Genomic DNA, 23878 nt, shown 5'->3' with positions numbered 1-23878 from the left:
TGAATGATGGAGCACCAAGATACATAAGACAAATAATAAAGAGAGACTGAAAATGACACAATAGTAGCCTAAAGTACTCTATTTACAACAGATCAACAAGACAAAGAAAACAAGGAAACAAATAGCATGAAACGAGGAGCTACATACACCAAATAGGTCTAACAGATATCAACAAAACATGCCACCCCAAAACCACTCATTTCACACTTTTTTCAAGTGCACATGGAACATTTAAGAATAAACCATATCTTGGGATACAAGTCAACTGTCAATAAAACTAAAAATATCGAAATTATATTTAGTATTCTCCCTGAACACCATAAAACTAAAATCAACCATAAGAAAAATAAGCAGAAAAAACTGAGTACATGGAGACTAAAAAATAGATGCTGCTGAATAGCAACTGGATAAATTAGTAAATCAAAGCATAAATTAAACAAAAATACCTTCGGATGAATGAAATGATGATACAAACTACCAGAACTATGGGATGCCACAAAAGCATTCTAAAGGAAAAATATAATTGCAATAAAGGACCAACTTAGAAGCAAGAAAAATCCCAAATAAACAATCTGCTATCTCACCTAAAGTAATTGAAAAAGAATACACAAAACTCAAAGTTAGTAGAAGGAGGAAATAATAAAAATAAGAGCAGAAATAAATGAAGTTAGAGACAAAAGCAAAAAAATCAATTAAAAGCTGGTTCTTTAAAAAGTTAAATAAGTAAAGCTCTAACTAGGTAAATGAAAATAAAAAGAGGAAATATTAACAAACAGCATCATGAATGAAATAGCACAAACAGACAAAAGATCCTAACAGACTACAGTGAACAAATATATAGTAATAAATTCAATAGCCATGAAGAAATGGGCAAATTTCCAGACCAATATAGTCTACTAAGACTAAACCAGGAAGAAACAGATAAATTCAAAAAACCAATCACAAGACTGTAAATTAAAACAGTAATTAAAAAAAAAACCTCCCCCAAAACAAAAGCCCATGACCATATGGTTGTACAAACAAATTATCAAACCTTTAAAACACTAATACCCCTCTTATTCAAATTGTTTTAAACATACAAGTAAGAAGATTGCTCCCTAAAACATTTACAATGTCAACATTACCCTTCCTTATACCAAAACCAGACAAAGACAGCACGCACACACAAAATTATAGATAATATCCTTGATGAACATCAATGGCAAACACTTCAATAAAATACTAGTAAAATGAACATAAAGTATATCACAAAGATCACACACCATGATCAAGTGGGATTTATCCCAGGGATGCAGGATGGTTTACTATATATAAAAATCATTTATTTGTAATACATCGTATCAACAAAAGACACAGAGAAAGCATTTGGTAAGATTCAGCACACATTTGTGATAACAACTCTAAACAAGATGGGAAAGAAGAAACCTCCCTCAGTATAATAAAGACCACATATCACAAACTAAGAGCCAATATAAGATTCAAAGGTGAAAAACTAAAAGCTTTCACTTTAAGATTGGGAACAAAACAAGGGGTCCACTGTCACGACTTCTGTTTGAGTCACTACTTAAAGTTTTGGTCAGACCTATCACACAAACACAGGAGATAAAGGGAACTCACACTGGAAAAGAAGTAGCTAAACTACCACTACCCACAAGCAATGTATTACATATAGAAAATCCTAAAGATGCCATCAAACTCAACAAAAACAAAATAAACAATCCAGTCAAGAAACGGGCAGATGAACTTAAAAGACTTTTCTCCAAAGAGGAAATGCAAATGGCCAACAGGCACATGAAAAAATGTTCAACATCCCTTACCATCAGGGAAATGCAAATCAAAACCACATTGAGATACCACCTTACACCAGTAAGAGTGGCACATATCAAGAAAACAAGCAACAACAAATGTTGGCGAGGATGTGGTGAAAAAGGAACTCTCCTACATTGCTGGTGGGAGTGCAAACTGGTCCAACCACTATAGAAAGCTGTCTGGAGGTTCCTCAGTCTACTAAAAATGGAGCTACCATACCACCCGGCAATTCTACTACTAGGGATCTACCCAAAGGACACAAAAACAGTGATTCAAAAGAACACCTGTACACCTATGTTTACTGCAGCACTATTTACAATAGGTAAAACCCAAATGCCCAAAAATAGATGACTGGATCAAGAAGATGTGGTATATATACACAATGGAATAACATTCAGCAATCAAAAATGATAAATTCATGCCATTTACAGCAATGTGGATGGAGCTAGAAGGAATTATGATCAGTGAAATAAGCCAGAAGGAAAAAGAAAAATATCGGATGATTTCAGTTATAACAGGAATATAGGGGAACTAAATAAGACATCAGTGTAAAAAAAATAATAATAATAGTATAAAACACAACAAAGCAAAAACAGACAATTACAAATCAGAGACATATACTGCAGGGAAGGAGGAGGGAGAGGGATCAGAGGGAGGGAGGGAGGAAAACAGGAGACTGTGGTGATGGTGCACGGGTGCCTTGGGGAAGGAAATTCTATAGGGACTCAACCTGAGGGGGTGGAGGGAAGCAAATATTGTTTTAAAAAAATTAAAAAAAATAGAAAGTGGAAAAAAAAGATGCCATCAAAAAGTTATTAGAAACAATAAATGAACACAGCAAAGTAACAGGTTACAAAACCAACATAAAACAAAAAAAAATACCTTTTTATATACAATAAACAAAAGAAATTAAGACTATAATTCCATTTATAATTATTTCAAAAAGAATTAACTTGAGATCAACCTAACTAAGGATATAAAAAGACCTGTATAATGAGAACTACGAGGTGTTACTCAAAGACTTAGTGAAAGAAAGAGAAAGAAGGATAGCCCGTGCCCGTGGACTGAAAGAATCAAATCAATCAAAATGACTATCCTGCCTAACATGACATAAATTTAACACAATCCCAATCAAAATACCAGCAATATTTTTCAAAGACACTAAACAAAAAATACTGAAATTTACACAGAACCACAAAAGGCCTTGAATTGCAAAAGCAACCCTGAGGAAAAAGGTAACAAGTATTACATTACTTGACTTAAAACTTTACTATAAAGCAACAGTACTAAAAACAACATGACATTGGCACAAAAACAGATACATAGATCAACAGAATAGAATCAAAAGCCCAGAACCCATGTACATACCAATGCCTAATCTATGACAAAGTTACTATGGCAATAAAATTGGGTAAGGACAGTGTCTTTAATATATGGTGATGGGACAATTGGAAAGCGACACATAAAAGAATAAAGCTGGATCACATGCTATACCCAAACAAAAAAATAACCACCAAACAAATTACAATTTGATCTAAGACCTGCAACAAAAAGTACACAGAAGACAACACTGGCAATATACTTTCCATGGTATGGACAATAAAGCTATTATTTTTAGTGGCTCAACCCCTATAGCAAGGGCCTAAATAACAACTGGGATTACCTCAAGTTTAAAAGTTTCTATACAGCAAAAGAAAATACACAAGAAAATTTAAAAACATCCTCCTTAAATCAGAGGAAATATTTACATAATCTATAGCTGATGTGAGATTTATACCCAAAATATATAAACACTTATACAATTCAACAATAATAAAATAAACAACCCAACTAAATAATGGGCAGTAGATATGAACAGACAATTCACTGAAGAGGATTATACAGAAGGCCAAAATATTTATCATTGTTTATCAAATGTTTATCATTTTTTCATATGTAGGTTAAAAACTGCAATGAGATACCATCTCACAACCATGAAAATGGCACATGTTAAAAAGACCTCCACAACAAGTGCTGGAGAGGATGTGGAAAACACGGCACGCCATTACACTATTGGTGGGCATGTAAACTCCTGCAAACATTATGGAAAGCAATCTAGATTTACCTTAAAAGACTAAAAATGGAAATATACTACAACCCAGCAATCCCACCATTGAGCATATATCCACAGAATAAGAAGCCAGTGTCATAAAATCCACATGTTCAGCAATGTTCACAGTAGCATTATTTACAATAGCCAAGACACGGAAGCAGCCTAAATGCTCAATGACAGATGAATGGCTCAAGAAGATATGGTATATCCTAACTAGGAAAAATGTAGCCATTGTCAACAAAATGAAAAGAACTTTAGAGAATTATGTGTGAAAAAGTGTATCAGAATGAAAATGACAACTAACAAACATTCACAAAGGAGACAATTGGATAACTGAGAATATGTGACAAATTCTGTGGGGTTTAACCATGTAAAACACTTTAGAAGTTACAGAATTTGTCTTCGATTCTACATTCATCCACATTAAGTAAACAAATGTTTGTTTTTAGAAAATGACTTAAGGCAATCACCCAAAGATTATGGTACAATTATAGAAGGGGAAAAGTGCTGATATCAACGGATTTAATCCTTCTAAGCATTTGTCCAGCAGCCATTAACAATGTAATTTTGGGCCTCCCTTGTGGCGCAAGGGGTTAAGACACAACTTATGAAGCTATCCACAGCCACTGCAGCACAAGTTCAATCCCCGGCCAGGGAGGTACCCACATGGCACAGCAGACCTCTCCTGACTAGCCCACTGCTCCCCTCAGCAGTGTATTTCAGCACATCTGCCTGTTCTGTTCCCCGCTCTGTCTCTGGTGAATCCTCTCACCCCCTGCAGCTCTGGCCTGTACCCAAGAATTCTTGTATGCATAAATAAATCTTTAAAAAAAAACATAATTTCTGTGTCCTATTTATATAACACTTTATGACTTAATCAGACTTTACACTTGATATAATGCAATCACATCATGGAAACATTCAGATATACTCACCTCTGCCGTCATTCTAGCAAACAAGTCAGGAGGAATATTCCCACACAGTACATTTTTCCTTAAATTTGGATTCTTTGCATCCTTAAGGTTTGATATCCTACTTCGTACTCTATTTTTGTATTTCATGTCTGTATTTCTTATTTCTTGATATATAGGTACTAGGCCATTAAGGAAAAAAGGTTAAATTATAAAGATCATTTTTCCCTATTCTGTCCCTAAAAGAACTCCTAACATTTCTAAGCAGTTCACAAAAACTATATGCAGCTTAGATTTAACAAGGCACTGTTTGTGCCTGATACCTTGATCAGCAATTGCAAATAACAGTGATTGTGTTTTTTACACTATGAATGAGCAATGCTTTCTTCTTCTTTAATGCCAGCAGCACACATATTAGTAGGGTTTCAAATTCAGGTAACCAACAAAGTGAGAAAATTTTTGAAAATGAACATTTTCAAGCAGAAAGTTCAAGAACTTATAGATGCTTTTTTAATTTACCCAAATTTGAATTTCACCAAGGATCCTAAAAGTGTTAATGTGGACTTTCTGAGAAGTAGTCATTCATTTACCACAGTCCTGAAGGTTCTTTTCTCCCCTAGCTCAACAAGAAGTTAGTTTATCAGGTGGTTCTCAAAAGAACAGGGCACAGCTGTTCCCTAAATGAGCTCCCTGTCCAACAACATCATTTTCTCAACTATAATAGTTCAACTATCACTTAGAAGTTCCCCGCTTTCCATACCCAAATACAAGACCTCTCTACCAAAACTGAGATCTTTCTATGGTGCTCAACATATACACATATCCCTCCAGGATAATGAGCTCAGTGGATTTTGTATGCTTTGCTGAATTCCCCCCAAATGTGAAATCTTACATTAAACTTTCAAATGTATGTGTTTTCCATGCTCATTTGCGTAACTTCAATTGAGATGCTGCACTCTCAATTCATAGGGTAGAAAAATAAAAATACTATCAATGCTCATGTGCTTTACTTCTGAATGACAGGAAAACAGGAATAAAATGACAAAGATGGTCCTCTCCTTCCCATCAAAACAATACAACCAAGATAGAAACTGAGGATTAAAATTTTGAATTCTATACAGGAAGAAAAATTACTTAAAACAAATATGAATATATTTCTTAAAACAAATATGTAATTAAAACAAATATGAATATATACACAAAGGATATCTTCTTCAATTTGAGATCCTAATTCTTCCTCATCAGCTCCAATAGCAACATAGTCATCTAGACAAAGGCAACAAGAATTGTGGAGAATAAGTGAGTATAACATATGAAAAGAAAATGTCAATACAGAGTAAATTAAATTGCATTCCTATTTCTTCAATTCCATTTGCCTTATATAAAAAAATCATTTTATTTAGTTTCATTAGAATCTGGTCTCTTTACTACCCACTACTCTTCCTCTGAATTCACCTAATGTCCACAGTGTTCCTGAATTGATGATTCCTTATCCCTCAGGTGTGGGGAAGTAATTGATCTAGCAGGCAATTCCTCATTTCATTACTCCATAAATTCTGGTTGATCCAGCAGATAGTAGAGAAAGTTATAAAAAGAACTGTCTTGTCTCCTGTGAGTCAGACTTCAAAGCAAAGAAACCATTCATTTCATCTGCCAATCACATATATGCACAAACTCAGAAGACTCCTATGCAAATATTCAAAGGATAAAAGGAAATAAAAAGAAAAAAGAAACAAAAAAGAAAAACAATAAAGAGACAGTAAAAGAATCAAAGCAGAAATGATAGAGTAAGGAGAAAAACAGAACATACTAACCATGGTTCAATATAAAGGAAAAAGGATGAATTTGTGTAAAGGTAGTTTTTCTATATATGAAATTTTAAACTCAAAAATTTACATAAGAATGAATACCTTCAAATTAAAGTTCCCATGTATAAATCAAGATCTCTTTTCCACTCAAAAAGAGTAGAAAATAGAATCATGAATCCAAATGTATACTATATGTCACAGTAATATTTAACAATGAGACCTAAATACAGTATCATTAACACTCACTCTGGGTATAAACATCTGTAGATTCAATGTGGGGGAAATTTCCCCAAAACACATTTGTGAGAAACAGTTTATATAAGTATGAATCGGGCCTCCCTGGCGCAAGGGGTTAAGCACCACACTATGAAGCAATCCCCAGCCAGCCATGGAGAAACCCACATGGCGAGGCAGACCTCTCCTGTCTCACCCGGTGCTCCCCTCAGCAGTGTATTTCAGTCAGTCTACCTGTTCTGTTCCCCACTCTGACTCTGGTGGCTCCTCTCATCCCCCTCATCTCTGGCCTGTACCCCACTCTTGTATGCATAAATAAATAAATATTTTTTTTAAAATTAGAAAAAAAAAACTATGAATTGGGGAAACATCCATATACAGGTATGCTTTGTTTATTGCATGTCACTTCACTGCACTTAATAAAAAATCATGCGTGCTTTTTGTTTTGTTTTGTTTTTTACAATAGAAGGGTTGTGACAACCCTGTGTACATCACCAAGTCTACAGAACCAAACCCGCAATACTGCTGAGATGTGTCTGTAACAGAAGCAATCTATTCCTTGGGGTTATACAGTAAACAAGTAGAGGCCCCATATACCTATACCTGTCTGCCTTTAGTAACTCCTCAGCTAAGCAGGAGTGGGCAGGTATCAACAAGATGCCATTGATAAAATGAAAATATGGAAACGGACATGGAGACAGTCAGTGGTGGTCAAAGAAATACGAACAATGAAACAACATATATTAAACCTACCTCCTGTTCGAAGAGCTGCAGCAAGCATCTCCCTACACTTTAACCGTACAGAATCTGAAGTGCTCGGTGCCCGAGGAAAAGATGAAACGTAAGTATCACGAGCATTTGTCTCATCCTTTCTGCTGCTTACATTGCCACTGGAGCTACTAGAATACACACCCCAAAAAAATATCAGGAAAATTTCACTTAAAGTAACATATTATGATCATTCTCCTAATATGAAAATTTTTGACGTTAATAAATGAGACCGAGTTTCAATGATTATTATATTGAAAAAAAAAATTGCCTGCAAAAAATAAAAATTGCCTGCACATAGATCAAAAAGAAGTTAAAATTTCAGTAAAGGTAAAAGACAAGTCTCATATACTTTTTCACAAACTAAACATTTTACCTTGATTCAGCTTTTAAATACTAAGCAGTATTTTTTAATAAAGAAAATACACAGCACAGTTCAATAAAATAAATGAAAAGCAAGGAAGGGTCTTGGTAATGAAGAAAGGAATGGTAGCAGACAATGTAGTTCTTAATCAAAATATAGGGGGGAAAATGTTTGAAAAAACCTGTTTCAATTAGACAACCTATGCAAATTATATTTAAAACACCTATCTTCAAGATTAAAAACCATGAGTGGTAAGGACTCATAAAAATATGAACTTGCCTCTTAAGTTTTCCCCAGAAATATCAACTCAATCAGGACAGTTCAGTAATTACTAGTTAATGTAATCTTATAACTGTTTCTAATTAACTTACTAAATTCTCACCAAAACAGTTTTCTGACTGGTTTCAAATTAACTTTTACCACCTCAAAGATATTTGCAACAAACCTTTCCAAAGACTAATTAAATCATTCACCCTTCACAAATATAACTTGCACAATTGTAAGATGATATACCTCCATCCCTTCTCTCCAAAACTGTTAAACTTCACACACAGATCACCAAGTAGAAAATGGTCCATGCTCATACCTTCTAAGTTTAGTCATTTCCTTCCTGAAGCCTTCTCTGATTTCCCCATGTATTCCGAAAGAACTGTCTACATACAGATTCTTATTATGACTTTTCAGGTATTCTCCCCCATCATATTGAATTTCTCAACCACAGATACAACTTACTCCTCCTTTGTGTTTACACAGCGTACCACACATATCGGTGATAAAGTGATAAACAAACCAATATTTAAAAATTAAATTCTTAATTCTTCAATTATGTGCTTTAGCCTCTCTCGACTTGTAGCCAAATGCCTACTTCACCCACTGGAAACTTCCCAGGTGAATTAATGGAGCTCTTTTCTTACTAACTTAACTACTGGCTCCACTTCTTAGTCTGGTGCCACCTTTCTAAGCATTTAGCCACACTGCTTTCTCCTTAAAATTCTTAGAGCAAAAGTGTAAAATCCTTCTCAGTTGCAAGTCATTTAGCTATAAGTTTCTTCCTTTAGGTGACACCTCAGACTCATTTCTCCGATCCTTTTAAAATTTTCTTCAGTTTGTGGACACATACCAACCACTTACAGATTTCACATACAATAATTCTATGCTTCTGTAAAAAGGTTATATCCCTACACTTCAATTACAAAAAACAGGTAACACGCCAAAAATTAATACATTCAAAGTCACATTCAACACAATTGAAACTATAAAATAAAAAATTCATAAATTTTAGTCTGTACACTTCAAAATTATCAAGGTCATGAAAGAATTACAGACTGATGAATTAATTACTCCATATTAAAGTAAACTAAAGAGAGACACTTAAAAAAAAGAAACAAAATACCTGATTCTGGATATTTTAGAAAAATATCTTTCCATTGTATAAAAAAAGACATCTTTGAAATAATTGCTGAAATATGAATATGGTTTTGAAATACAGAAGTATTATATTAACATTAATTTCCAGATATTAATAACCATTGTGGTTTTTATGTGAGAAAATGTCTTTATTCTTAGAAAACACACAGCTCCATACAATAAATGAAAAGCAAGGAAGAATCATGTAATGAGGAGAAGAATGTCACCAGTGAATGACAGTTCTCAACCAAAACAGAGTGTGAATAATTTTTTAATAACTGCTATTACTTTTTACCTCAATTATAAGGTCATTTATTATTTAGTGATATAAAGGGCATGTCTAAAAATGACTCAATATCTGCTTCAAAACAAAATTAGTTCATGTACGTATATACACACATTGCAAATATATATATATATATATATATATATATATATATATATATATATATATAAAACGGTCAAATTTGTACCATTTTCTGAAGGTGTGAAATTATCTCAAAATAGAAAAAAAAAGAATAAACTTTATTAAATGGTTTAATACTACCTTTAGCTAAACTCTTTCATCACCAAGTTTAATACTAATACATAATAATGCATAGGATATTAGTAATTGTCATTAAAAATGCATCTTATCAATTTTGGGAAAACACTAAGAAATAAAGTTAAAATTGTTATGCTCAACTCAGTGCATCTGAATCCTCTAAAAGGGCTTTGTTAAAACAAGATTTGTGGGTTCCTGGGCCTCCCTGGTGGCGCAGGCGGTTAAGCCTAGTGCTATGAAGCTGTCTGTAGCCTCTGCAGTATGGGTTACATCTGGACAGCAGACCACTGTCTCAACCACTGCTCCCCTCAGCAGTGTATTTCAGTAGATCTGCCTGTTCTGTTCCCTGCTTGTCTCTTGTGAATTCTCTCAACTTCCTGCACATCTGGCCTGTATCCTGGTTCTTATATGAATTATTATTTTTTTTTTTAAATACACCACCAATATTCCTGATCCAACAGTTCCAGGGTACAGCCCAAGAATCTGCTATTCTGGCAAGTTGCCAGGTTCCCCGAATTTTCAAGGGTAAGTCATATTTGGAGAACTATTATTGCTTTAGATCTGTGTTAAGTGTTAAGCTACAAGATTCTCCAAAACAAAAAACTTTATTTGATCGACTAGGCATATCACCTATTACAATATGTTGAATATTGCACAGCCCATATATAATAGAACTGTAAAGTTCTCGTAAGAACAATTTCAATATTTCATTTTTGAAAATCACACTTTAAGTTCTTATGACAAATAACTAAACTTGGAAGAAAAAAAGTATAGACAGGAAAATCAGACTAGGGTCAAAAAATCTAAAAGAAATGTGGTAGAGGGAGTAACATTTACAACCCTAATCACTACCATCTTTATCAATTCTATTTCAAAAATTTCATTCAATTAAACCTGTCTATTACAAAGTAAATAATTCCTTATTTATACAGTGTCTTCTCTCTCTTAAATGTCCAAGAAATCTATAAAAAATTTAATAAAACATTTGGCTTTGTACACTTACTAATCCCATTTGGATAGGAAATTCGGTTATAAGAACCTAACACCACTGTGGAAGTGATAGTCAAGTAAAACTACGATTTTTTCCCAACATAAAGGGATTTCCAGAAAGCAAAATACCTTTCTTCTCTTGCCTCAGGACTATTCTGTGATGTAATTGTAGTTTCTTTTTTCTTTTCTTCAGGGTCTTTATCAGTTGATGGTCCATCTAAAAATTTAACAAATCCCTAGGTTGTTATCACTTCTTAAAAAAGAAAAACTAAACTACTCATATCATTCAGACTATTTATAGAACAATTAAAAAAAAAAAAAAACCTAAATTTTCAACAAGAAAAAGAAGTTTATGAAAGTTATTCTACTAGCATGTGTACTTGGGTATTTTTCACAATGTGTGCTATGCTCAGTCAGCATTCCCAAATAAATTCCTTCATTTGGTGGGAACCCCAAGTTTATATGCCAACAAAAACCTAAAAGCAAGGGAAGTATACAGGACAAAGAAATGGAAAAGAGTTCAGCACAGTTATTTTTAAAATGGAATACACAAAGCATAATTTTTCATGAAATCAAAATATTTAATGTAGGACCCAACATAAACACATATTTCAGGAATAGTAAACAAAGAACATTGTCATAGAAAATATCTCAAGAAAAGGCCTACCAAGCACCATGGCCATCTTAAATAATCTGTTAAGTAATACAGATATATAAGCTTTAAGACTTGAGGTGAGTAAATAAGACTTCGGGAAATAAAGTATATAAAATAAGTTAGGCAAATGAAGTCTTTTAGCACTTAAAACCACCATCTTTAAATCAATCAAAACAGCCTTGAAGCTGGGTTCAGAAAATGTTTAGACATATTGCATAAATTACCCCCACTCATCTACATTTTGATCTGTGCTCAGGAAGAACTATATAAGCAATTCAATTCTCATTCATTCAGGTCTCCACATCTCTCTCTATAGAATATAGAAGAACACAAGAGCGTTATTTTCACCTTGTAATGTCACACTCTCAGCTTGTAATGTTATATTGTTTTGTGTGCCCATTTTGCTACTTGAGGTATCCTACTTCATTGTTGTTTTAAGGGATTAAATAATTTCACAGTAGTCTTGATTTTATTTATTTATTGATTGATTAACTGATTCATCATGCCTTTGCTGGCTTCTGTATGTACTCAGATCTGTTCTGTGGTACTCCTGATTTCAGGAGTTTTTGAGGTTTGAGATGTGTGACTCAGCAGTCCCTATGCTCTCGGTGTGCCTCACAAGGAAAGTACCAGTCCCAAAGGATTAGTCAGGGAATCCAGATCAGAACCCAGCCTGTGTGGAGCACATCAGCTACTTGATAGTTTTCTCTCCATCAAGAGTGTGTACCTCTACACAATCTCCACACCTTCCTCCCCAGGTTCCCTGGCTGAGTTGACAGCCCTGCCACTAGTTTCCCCTACTTAGGTCCATAACACCAAAGTTCCGCTCACTGCCCACAACCTGTTGTAGTGTCAACCTCCTCAGTGACAATGCTGTTGAAGTCGGCATTGGTCTCCACTTTCAGAGGAATAATCACTCCCTCCCTATCCATGGGACTGTCTCTGCAACCAGGGTCCCTTTGGCTCATTGTTCCAAGAGTAACCACTACTGGTGACCAGGCCTGGCCACTGCCTCTGCCAGGGTTTGCCACATCTACACTCCTTGATGGGGCAAGGCCCACTGCTGCCAGGGCCTACCACATCTAGGCTGTCTGCATTTCCTACTCCAAGGCTCATGGGGGTCTGCCAGAGCTTACTCAATCAAGGTTGCTTACAGGTTCCACTCTAAGGCTCACTGGGATCTGGAGAGTTGGGGGAATGTCTGATTAGGAGTAAGTTTCAGGGTCTTACATTGGGCACCAGAGAATGCCTATTAGATGAAATAGGAAAAATAATAAAATGTACACCTTAATTAGGGGTGCTTTTATTCTTCAAAAGGTCACTGTCATAAAAGGTACAAAAAGATTTAATAACTATTTTAGACTTAGAGACTAGATATGTGATTCTAGACTGGATCTTACTCTGGAAGAAGAATGAAAAAGCTATAAAGAACATTATTGTGGCGACAAACAACACTGGAACCTGTATTAGAGATTAAAGTACAGTACCAATGTTAACTTTCCTGTATGAGAAAACAAGCCTGTTCCAAAGACATGCCACAATTCAGAGGGGCGAATAACAATGAAAGAAGGCCAAAAAAAAAAAAAGTTATTAAAAGAATAATTAAATAAAATCAAAGGAAAGACAAACACAATGGCAAATACAGATGCTAACATATCAGTATTAACTCTAAATGTAAATGGACTAAACTCTTCAATAAAAAGACACAGAGTTGCAGCCTGGATTAAGAAACAAAACCCAACCTTTTGCTGTCTCCAGGAAACACATTTAGCTACAAAAGATAAAAATAGGCTCAAAGTTAAAGGATGGAAAACAATCCTACAAGCAAATGGACCAAAAAAGAAAGCAGGAACAGCTATACTTATATCAGATAAAACAGATTTCAAACTCAAAAAGATAAAAAGAGACCCCAATGGTCACTACATTATGATCAAGGGGACAATACTTCAAGAAGAAATAACACTCATTAACATATACTCACCAAACGAAGGAGCACCAAGATATATCAGACAACTGTTGTCCTCTCTGAAAACAGACATTGGAGAAAACACATACGTAGTGGGAGACTTCAACACACCACTATCAACAATGGATAGATCAACAAGACAAAAAATAAGTAAAGAAACCAAAGCTCTAAATAAGGACCTAGAGCATTTGGGCTTAACAGACAACTATAGAACACTAAACCCCCAAAAAACGGAGTAGACATTTTTCTCAAGCGCACATGGATCATTCTCCAGGATCGATCACATACTGGGGCACAAGACAAATATCAACAGATACACCAAGATTGAAATCATATCAACCATCTTTTCTGACCATGAAGGCATCAAATTAGAAATAAACCATAAAAAGAAGGCAAGGAACTTTCCTACCTCATGGAGATTAAGAACCACACTACTGGAAGACCACTGGACTAATGAGGAGATCAAAGAAGAAATTAAAAAATTCTTTGAATTGAACGACAAGGAGGACACCAATATCCTAAATGTATGGGATGCAGCAAAAGCAGTAATAAGAGGAAAATATAGCAATAGAAGCTCACATCAAGAAACAAGAAAGAACTCAAAGAAGCAACCTAATCTCGAAGCTCAAAGATCTAGAAAAAGAACAACAAAAAAACCCCAAAACCAGTAGAAGAAAAGAAATAACAAAAACCAAAGCAGAAATAAATGAAATTGAAACTAAAAAAACAATCCAAAGGATCAATGAAACCAAGAGCTGGTTCTTTGAAAAAATCAATAAAATAGACATACCCATAGCCAGGCTCACAAAGGAAAAAAGGGAGAATGCACAAATAAACATGATCACAAATGAAAGTGGAGAAATCACAACGGACACAGCAGAAATCAAAAGAATAATCAGTAACTACTATAAACAGTTATATGGAAACAAGTTCAACAATCTAGAGGAGATGGACAAATTCCTACAACTCTACAATCACCCAAAGCTAGATAAAGAAGAAATAGAACACCTAAACAGACCAATTACAAGCAGCGAAATTGAAATGGTAATCAAAAACCTCCCCAAAAACAAAAGCCCAGGACCTGATGGATTTACAAATGAATTCTACCAAACATTCAGAGACGAATTAGTGCCTATCCTTCACAAACTCTTCCAAAAAATTGAGAAGGAAGGGACAATACCAAACACGTTCTATGAAGCCAACATTACACTAATACCAAAACCGAACAAGGACAACACAAAAAAGGAAAACTACAGGCCAATCTCCCTAATGAACACTGATGCAAAAATCCTCAATAAAATTTTAGCTATCAGAATCCAACAATGTATCCATAAGATAATTCACCACGACCAAGTAGGATTCATTCCTGGAACACAAGGATGGTTTAACATCCGAAAATCAATCAACGTTATCCAACACATCAACAAAAAGAAATATAAAAACCATATGATAATATCAATAGATGCTGAGAAAGCTTTCGACAAAGTGCAACACCCATTCATGATAAAAGCCCTTGAAATTCTTGGGATACAAGGAACATACCTCAACATCATAAAGGCCATCTATGACAAGCCAACAGCCAGTATCATTCTCAATGGTGAAAAGCTGAAAGCAATTCCATTAAGATCTGGAACAAGACAAGGATGTCCACTCTCACCACTGCTTTTCAATATAATACTGGAAGTCCTAGCCAGAGCAATAAGACAAGAGAAAGACATCCAAGGAATCCAAATAGGAAAAGAAGAAGTCAAACTATCACTATTTGCAGATGATATGATAATATACATAGAGAACCCCAAAAACTCCACAGAAAAACTAAGTCAACTCATCAATCAGTTCAGTAAAGTGGCAGGATACAAAATCAACACGCAAAAGTCAGTAGCCTTCCTATACACAAACAAAAAATCTGAAGAAGAAGAAATCAAAAAAACCATCCCTTTTTTTATTGAAACAAAAAAAATCAAATATTTGGGAATAAATCTAACAAAAGAGGTAAAGGACCTATACAAAGAAAACTATAAAACACTGTTAAAAGAAATAGAAGAAGACACAAAGAAATGGAAAGACATCCCCTGCTCATGGATTGGAAGAATAAACATTATTAAAATGGCCATCCTACCAAAAGCAATATACAGATTCAATGCTATTCCAATCAAAATTTCAATGTCATTCTTCAAAGAAATAGAACAATTATTGATGAAATTCATATGGAATCACAAAAAACCTCGAATAGCCAAAGCTCTCCTGAAAAAAAAAGAAGGGAATGGAGGCATCACACTCCCAGACTTCAAACTATACTACATAGCCATAATCATCAAAACTGCATGGTATTGGAACAAGAACAGACATACAGACCAATGGTATCGAATAGAAAATCCAGAAATAAACCCACAGATTTATGGTCAACTAATCTTTGACAAAGGAGCAAAGACTATGCATTGGAGCAAAGAGAGTTTGTTCAATAAATGGTGCTGGGAAAACTGGGTCGCTACATGCAAAAGAATGAAGCTTTACCACTACCTCACACCATACACAAAAATCAACTCAAAATGGATTAAAGAACTAGACATAAGACCTGAAACCATAAAATATATAGAAGGAAATATAGGCGAAACGCTACGTGATTTGCACATAAAAGACATCTTTACAGACACATCACCCAAAGCAGTGAGAGTGAAGGCAAAGATAAACAGCTGGGACTACATCAAATTAAAGAGCTTCTGCACAGCAAAAGAGACAATAACAAAAACAAAGAGAAACCCCACCAACTGGGAGAACATTTTTGCACCCAACACTAATGATAAAGGACTGATCACAAAAATCTGCAAAGAGCTGATGAGACTTAACAACAACAAAGAAAATAATCCAGTCAAAAAATGGGCAGAAGAGCTAAAAAGAAACTTCTCTGAAGAGGAAATACGAATGGCCAACAGGCATATGAAAAAATGTTCAACATCACTTGTCATCAGGGAAATGCAAATCAAAACTACCATGAGATACCATCTTACACCAGTGAGAATGGCACATATTAAAAAAACTAGCAACAACAAATGTTGGCGAGGGTGTGGAGAAAAAGGAACTCTCCTGCACTGTTGGTGGGAGTGCCAACTGGTCCAACCACTATGGAGAGCTGTGTGGAGATTTCTGGGCCTACTAAACATAGAGCTTCCATATGATCCAGCAATTCCACTCCTAGGTATTTACCCAAAGGACATAGAAACATCAATTCCAAAGAACACCTGCACCCCTATGTTTATTGCAGCACTGTTTACAATAGCTAAGCTTTGGAAACAGCCCAAATGCCCAAAAATAGATGACTGGATCAAGAAGATGTGGTACATATATACCATGGAATATTACTCAGCATTCAAAAAAGATAAACACATGCAATTTGCAGCAACATGGATGGCGCTGGAAGGGATCATGCTCAGCGAAATAAGCCAAAAAGAAAAAGAAAAATACCGGATGGTCTCACTCATAGCAGGAATCTAGAAAACTTAAATAAGGGACCAGGAAAATGAATAACTATAAGAAAGTGAAAATCAAAATCAACAAAAAACTATGAACCAGAGACACTTTTTGGGGGCTGGGTGGGAGGGGAGGGATTGGGGTCAGAATGGGGGGGCTGCAATTGTATGGGGAATATAAAAATAAAATTTATTATTTATAAAAAAAATAAATAAAAAAAAAAAAGCAAAAAAAAAAAAAGCACAGAGGATATTAGAAACAACATACTCAAATAGTTTTGGAAACAAAAAATTGTGCGCAAAGAAATGGAAATGGATAGACATTTCCTGCTCATGGAGAAGAAGAATCAACATTATCAAAATAGCCATCCTACCCAAAGTATTTTACAGATTCAATGCAATTCCATTAAAAATCGCATGGCATTCTTCAAAGAAAAGGAATGATATTGCTGAAATTCATATGGAATCACAAAATCACAGTCACACAGATCAATGGAACTAAACTGAAAGCCCAGAAATAAAACCACACAGTCATTAAATCTATGACAAATAAGCACAAAAGATACACTGGAGCAATGAAAGTGTCTTCAGTAAATAGTGCTGGGAAAACAGGACTGCCACATGCAAAAGAACAAAACTAGACTAGTATATCACACCATATACAAAAATCAACCCAAAGTGGATAAAAACCCTAAATGTAAGACATGAAGCCACAAAATACACAGAAGAAAACACAGGCAAAACACTCCATGATGGGCCTCCCTGGTGGCGCAAGGGGTTAAGCACCACACTATGAAGCAATCCACAGCCTCTGGAGCACAAACTCAATCCCCGGCCAGCCAGGGAGCAACCCACATGGCGAGGCAGACCTCTCCTGTCTTGCCCCCTGCTCCCCTCAGCAGTGCTTTCGGTCTGTCTGACTGTTCTGTTCTCCACTCTGTCTCTGGTAAGTCCTCTCACCACCCCCTCCCCTAGCATCTCTGGCCTGTACCCCAGCTCTTGTATGCATAAATAAATAAATCTTAAAAAAAAAAAAAAAAAAAACACCACTCCATGACATAAACTTCAGAAACCGTTTTGAGAATTCTTCTCTGGAAGCAAGGAAAACAAAGGAGAAGTTAAACAGCTGGGACTACCTCAATCTAAAAAGCTTCTGAACAGAAAAAGAGACAACCAAACAAAGAGATACCCCATGAAATGGGAGAAAATATTTGCACACCATACATTTGATAAGGGACTGATATCAAAGATCTACAAAAAGTTCATACAACTCAGCATAAACAAAGCAAACCACTCAAAGAATGGGCCGAAGAGCTAAAAAGATACTTCTCCAAAGAAGAAATGCAAATGACCAACAGGCATTTTAAAAAATGTTCAATATCTCTTATTAACAATGAGATACCCCTCACACTGGTGAGAATGGCTCCTATTAAAAAAAAAAAAACCAAAAAAACAGAAACAAGAAATGCTGGTGAGGATGTGGTGAAAAAAGGAACCCTCTTGGGGCCTCCTGGTGGCGCAGGTGGCTGAGCACAGCAGTGTGGAGCTGTCTGCAGCCTCTGCAGTGCCAGTTCAATGCCCACCAGCCACAGAGCAACCCACATGGCGGGGCAGACCTCTCCTGTCTTGCCCGCTGCTCCCCTCAGCAGTGTATTTCGGTCATTCTGCCTTTTCTGTTCCCCCCTCTGTCTCTGGTGAATCCTCTCACCCTCCCACATATCTGGGCCTGGGCCTGTATCCTGGTTCTTGTAAAATAAAATAAATCTTAAAAAAAATAAAATAAAATAAAATAAAGGAAGCCTCTTACACTGCTGGTATAAATGCAAACTGGTCCAGTCACTATAGAAAGATGTGTGGATTCTTCAAAACACTAAAAATGAATCTACCACATGACCCAGCAATTCCACATGTAGGAATCAACCCAAAGGATACAAAAACACTAACTGGAAAGGAAACCTGCACTCCTGTGTTTACTGCAACACTACCTCCAATAGCCAAGATATGAAACAGCCTAAATGCACCAAAATGATGACTGGATCAAGAAGATGTGCTATATGTACATAATGGAATACTACTCAGCAATCAAAAAAGATAAACTCACATCACTTGCAGCAACATGGATGGAGTTAGAAGGGATTACAAGCAACATGAGTTGAAAGGAGAAAGAAAAATACCGGATAGTTTAACTTACATGTGGAATCTAGAGAAATCAAACAAAGGGTCAGGAAAAAAGACAAAACGTGCAAGCTGACTATAAATTTGAGGAATATAGCAGGGAAGGAGGAGGGAGAAGGGTCAAAACAGAGGAGGGAAGATCACAAGGGACTATGGGGGAGAACCATGGGAACTATACCTGAGGGCTGTAAGTACAAGAAAATATTTTTTAAAAAGAAAAAAATATATAAGGTAAACAAACATAAAATTGTGTGTGACTACATAGAAAAAAAGAGAATATAACAAACGTGGCAAATATTAAAAATTAATCTAGAAAAATGATACATGTGAGTTTTACATTCTCACAAGTTTTCTCTAAATTAGAAAAGTATTTCAAAAACCTTTTCAAAAAGTGTAACTTTCCCTTGGGGAAAAATTTTCTTCTTACTTAACAAGTCAATTCAGTTATAAATATTAAAAGAAAAGAAAGCTAAATTTGACTGGCCCAAAAAGCAAAATCCTCAAAGTCAAACTAACACCCATCACTTTTACTGTAAGTCACTGATTTCAATACATCTATATTCATAAAGAAAAAAGTGCAAAAACCAAATGTTTGACTAAACCAGAAAATAATAGATATATACAAGGAAAGAGCAATTATACCTAATAACTTTTTCCAAGATTTGATGAGAGACTTTGCTAAAGATGTAACTTCTTCATCTGTACTTTGCTTACGAATAGCATTTACTGACATTCCAATTCTCGTGGACTGTAAGACAAGAACCAAAAAATATGTATAAGCAATTTTATTTCAGACAATATAGTATTTCATTTTCTTCTTTCCCAGATTCCTGTTTCTATTTTAGAATAGAAAAACATTCAGGGCCTCCCTGGTGGCGCAGAGGGTTGAGCGCAGCGCTGTGGAGCTGTCTGCAGCCTCTGCAGCGCGGGTTCGATTCCCAGCCAGCCAGGGAGAAACCCACACGGCATGGCAGACCTCTCCTGCCTCGCCTGCTGCTCCTTCGATCCGTCTTCGGTCCATCTGCCTGTGCTGCTCCCCGCTCTCTGGTGAATTCTCTCACCCTCCCGTGCCTCTAACCTGTACCCCAGTTCTTGTATAAATAAATAAATCTTTAAAAAAAGAGAAAAAACATCCATTATTTGAATTATTCTTATAATAGTATACAATAAACTTAAGAGAGATACATATTCAAACACTGAACTGATCAAGGTTCTTATCACTGAGATCTACAAATTTTGTAACTTGCTACTGCAATAAGGTTGGTTAACTAATAAAATTAAATCAGTCTTTCCATAAAACAACAAAATATAAAATGTTTGTATTTACATATAAGGCAGGCTGAAACAATCATGGCTAATATATACATGTATTTGTTTCTACACATTCTTCTACATAGATTATTTCAAGAAACCACCTGCTGCTACCCAATAGTACCCTAAGAAATAACACCACATAGAGGTTTAATTTTTGCCAATACCCAGCATATAATAGGATCCAGCATTATAAGAGCATTCACATTCATTAATCTTCCTAACAATCTTTTGAAGTGGAGATCATTATTTTGAAAATGAAGAGACTGAAAGTACAAATAAATGATTTGCCCAGTAGTGCACCATTACTAATTAGCAAAACTGTAATTTTAATACAGGACTACCTACCTCTTTAATGCTTATCAATGGTTTTCAAATTGTGCTCAAAGAACACAAAGCTATGACAGATCACTTATGGATGATAAATAAAAGATGGTTTAGTTACTTAGTAAGTTCAAGTTTGTACCACACAATCTTTCAAAATATATGGACTCAAGAAGAAAAAAAATAACAAAAGGAATTCTTAGTGGTGAAAAAAAGAAGGTAACTTCCTGCTGTAAACTTTAAAGCAGAGAAATGAATGGGTACTTTGGTTTCCAACTAATTATCTAATTCTCACAACAAAGAAACAGATTTAGCACAGAAATTTTTTTCAAGAATTTAAAATATTCAATATATATTCTGCCAGAGTGTACGATGTTATCTCTTGGAAAGCTGAACAAAGCAAATAAGATTCCCTAGGAGAAAGGTAAAAGTAGTCTCTGAAATTCTAAAGTCCCCAAATAATTTGGGATTAATAAGACACATTTTCTAGAAGAGAACCTACTTTTCGAACGAGTGGAAGGAATACTGGGTTACTAACATAGTTCTAACACTTGGAACTGACACAGATTGACAAAGAAAATGATATTTTAAAAAGTGATCAGAAATGAGCAAAGGCAAAAATAAGAATGTGATCAAACTGCATTCTGTAAGGTGACTGTTTTTTAATTATTAAAGAATGTCTTTCATCACTAGAGTCAATTTCCTGCTTAGAACCTAAGTAAACCAATTTGCATCCATAATAAACACATTTATCTAAAGAAGAGACTATCCATCCAGGATAAGAAGAAATGAGGCTCCTGAGTTAAGAGTGAAAAAGATTTGAAACAGTGGTTTTTGTTTTTCCTTTTAGGGCATATTTTGGGAGAAGTAAAAGTAGATATAAGAAAGGATTACAAACAATTTCACTTGAATAACCAAGTCTAGACTTGTCTCTAAGAATTCCCTAGACTCTGGATTTTCCTGAAACTAGTACACTATAATTTACAGAATTTAAGAGGTGGGCTACTTTTGTGTTCTCAAATAATGTTAGGAATTGTAGAATTAAACAGGTTTCTTGACTAAAGGATTAATGAGTCTTTGAAGCAAACCATACATTGCAAAATTCTAGACAAAGACAATATGTACCTTTGCTCATGGCTGGACATCTAGTTTCTAAGGAACACCAAGTATACTCTGAGAAAGATGGAAAATAAATCAAGCAGACTTAGGAAATTATCTGCACAATGGTGGTAAAACAGAAGGAATGAGTACTGAGATCAAGAGACACTATCACAGAAAATAAGCAAATTCATATGCTCCAAAAGAAAAATCCTTTTTGGTGATCACTGAGGAGTATTTGCAACATGAATTTGCAACATGAGGAACGTTTATTTAGCTCCTTTGCCGTTTTTAAGTCGGGTAATGTGTCTTTTTATTTAGTTAGTTATAACATTTCCATATATATTGCAGAAACAGGTTTGCAAATATCTGTCATTTTGTGGACGATCTTTACTTTCTTGGTATTCTTTGAAGTACAGCTGCTTTAAATTTTGTTGTTATATCCAGTTTAATCTGTCTTCATTGGTTGCTTATGCTTTAGGTATCATATCTAAGAAACTATTGACTTGAGGACAGCCACTAAATCTTAAGGTAAAAAACAAACAGCTACTACAAAACATTGTTGAATAAAATTAAAGTTGATCTAAATAGGGCCTCCCCTGGTGGTGCAGTGGTTGAGCACTGGGCTGCAAAGCTGTCCACAGCCTCTGCAGCACTGGTTTGATCTCCGGCCACCAGCGAGAGTCCCACATGGCGCACAGACCTCTCCTGCCGTGCCCGCTACTCCCCTCAGCAGTGTATTTCATCAGTCTGCCTGTTCTGTTCCCCACTCTGGCTCTGGTGAATTCTCTCACCCTCCCACGCTTCTGACTATAACCAATGCTTGTATAAATAAATAAAGAGATCTTCAAAAAAAAAAAAAAAAGATGTTCAATAACATTAGTCATTAGGGAAATGGAAACCACACTACAATGAAGATATTACATCACACACATTAGGAAGACTATGCCCAAAGACAGATAATAACACGTACTAGCAAGAATGTGGAAAAACTGGAACCCTCATTTACTTGCTGATGGGACCATAAAATGGTACAGCCACTTGAGAAAACAATACAGCAGGTCCTCAAAATGTTCAACAAAAAGTAACCATACAATTCAGCATTTCTACTGTAAGATACCCAAGAGACAAACATGTATGCTCACACAAAAACTTGTACATTAATGTGCAAAGAAGAATGAGTCATTACAAAAATGTGGAAACAACCTAATTGTACCATGAAGAAGTCATTAAAAATATTAAAAAAGTGTAGTCATAGTCTGTCAATGACAGATCACATATAAAACCAGTGGTCCTGCTAGGCTACACAATGTATAGCCTAGGTGTATAATAAGCTATAACATGTAGGTTTGTGTATTATTCTCTTATGATATTTATAAAACTATGAAATTGCCTAACAATATATATCCCAGTTGATAAGCAATGGATGACTATACTGACACATGCTACAACAAGAATGAACCTTGAAAAGATTATGCTTAGTAAAAAAATAAAATAAAATAAAACAGATACAAAGGATCACACATAGCATAATTTTATTTAAATGAAATCTGCAAACTAGACAAATCTAGAGGGACAAAAGTAGACTACTGACTGCCTAGGACCAAAAGGGAAACAAGTAGGAGTAGAAAAACAGGGAATGACTGATAGAAGTTACAGGTTTTATTTTTGAGGTGATATGTTCAAGAATTAATTGTAGTTACAGTAGAAATGACAATATGAAAACCACTGAATATTACATTTTAAATGACTAAATGGCATGACATATGAATATCTCAATAAAGCTGTTAAGAAAAAAGATACACACAGCTATGTTATAACTCACTTAGTTCAATGAGGGCAGGGACTTTGTCTTGTTCACTACTATATTTAGCATGTAAAATACCTAGCACACAGCAGGCATTCAATAATTACTGAATGAATGACTGCGTTACATACAAAAGTTACAAAACTAA

At 35.3% G+C, this 23878-nt stretch overlaps 1 protein-coding gene across 1 annotated transcript in view; it reads right to left on the bottom strand.

The window, feature by feature from the left end:
* The window catches only part of TCEA1 (transcription elongation factor A1), a 50404-nt gene that overhangs the window by 14359 nt on the left and 12167 nt on the right, over positions 1-23878 (bottom strand). Inside the window, exons 3-7 of the mRNA XM_037506607.1 lie at positions 19833-19938; positions 11057-11144; positions 7608-7753; positions 6022-6078; positions 4837-4991 (exon numbers count right to left, since the gene is read on the bottom strand). Coding sequence (XP_037362504.1) covers positions 4837-4991; positions 6022-6078; positions 7608-7753; positions 11057-11144; positions 19833-19938 — 552 coding nt within the window. The remainder of the gene's footprint in view (positions 1-4836; positions 4992-6021; positions 6079-7607; positions 7754-11056; positions 11145-19832; positions 19939-23878) is intronic.

The sequence above is a fragment of the Talpa occidentalis genome, unplaced genomic scaffold (genome assembly GCF_014898055.3).
Source record: "Talpa occidentalis isolate TD23 unplaced genomic scaffold, MPIMG_talOcc4v2.1, whole genome shotgun sequence".
Lineage (NCBI taxonomy): Eukaryota > Metazoa > Chordata > Mammalia > Eulipotyphla > Talpidae > Talpa > Talpa occidentalis.
The sequence above is the reverse complement of the archived record's forward strand: the minus strand, read 5'-3'. Positions and strand labels throughout refer to the sequence as shown.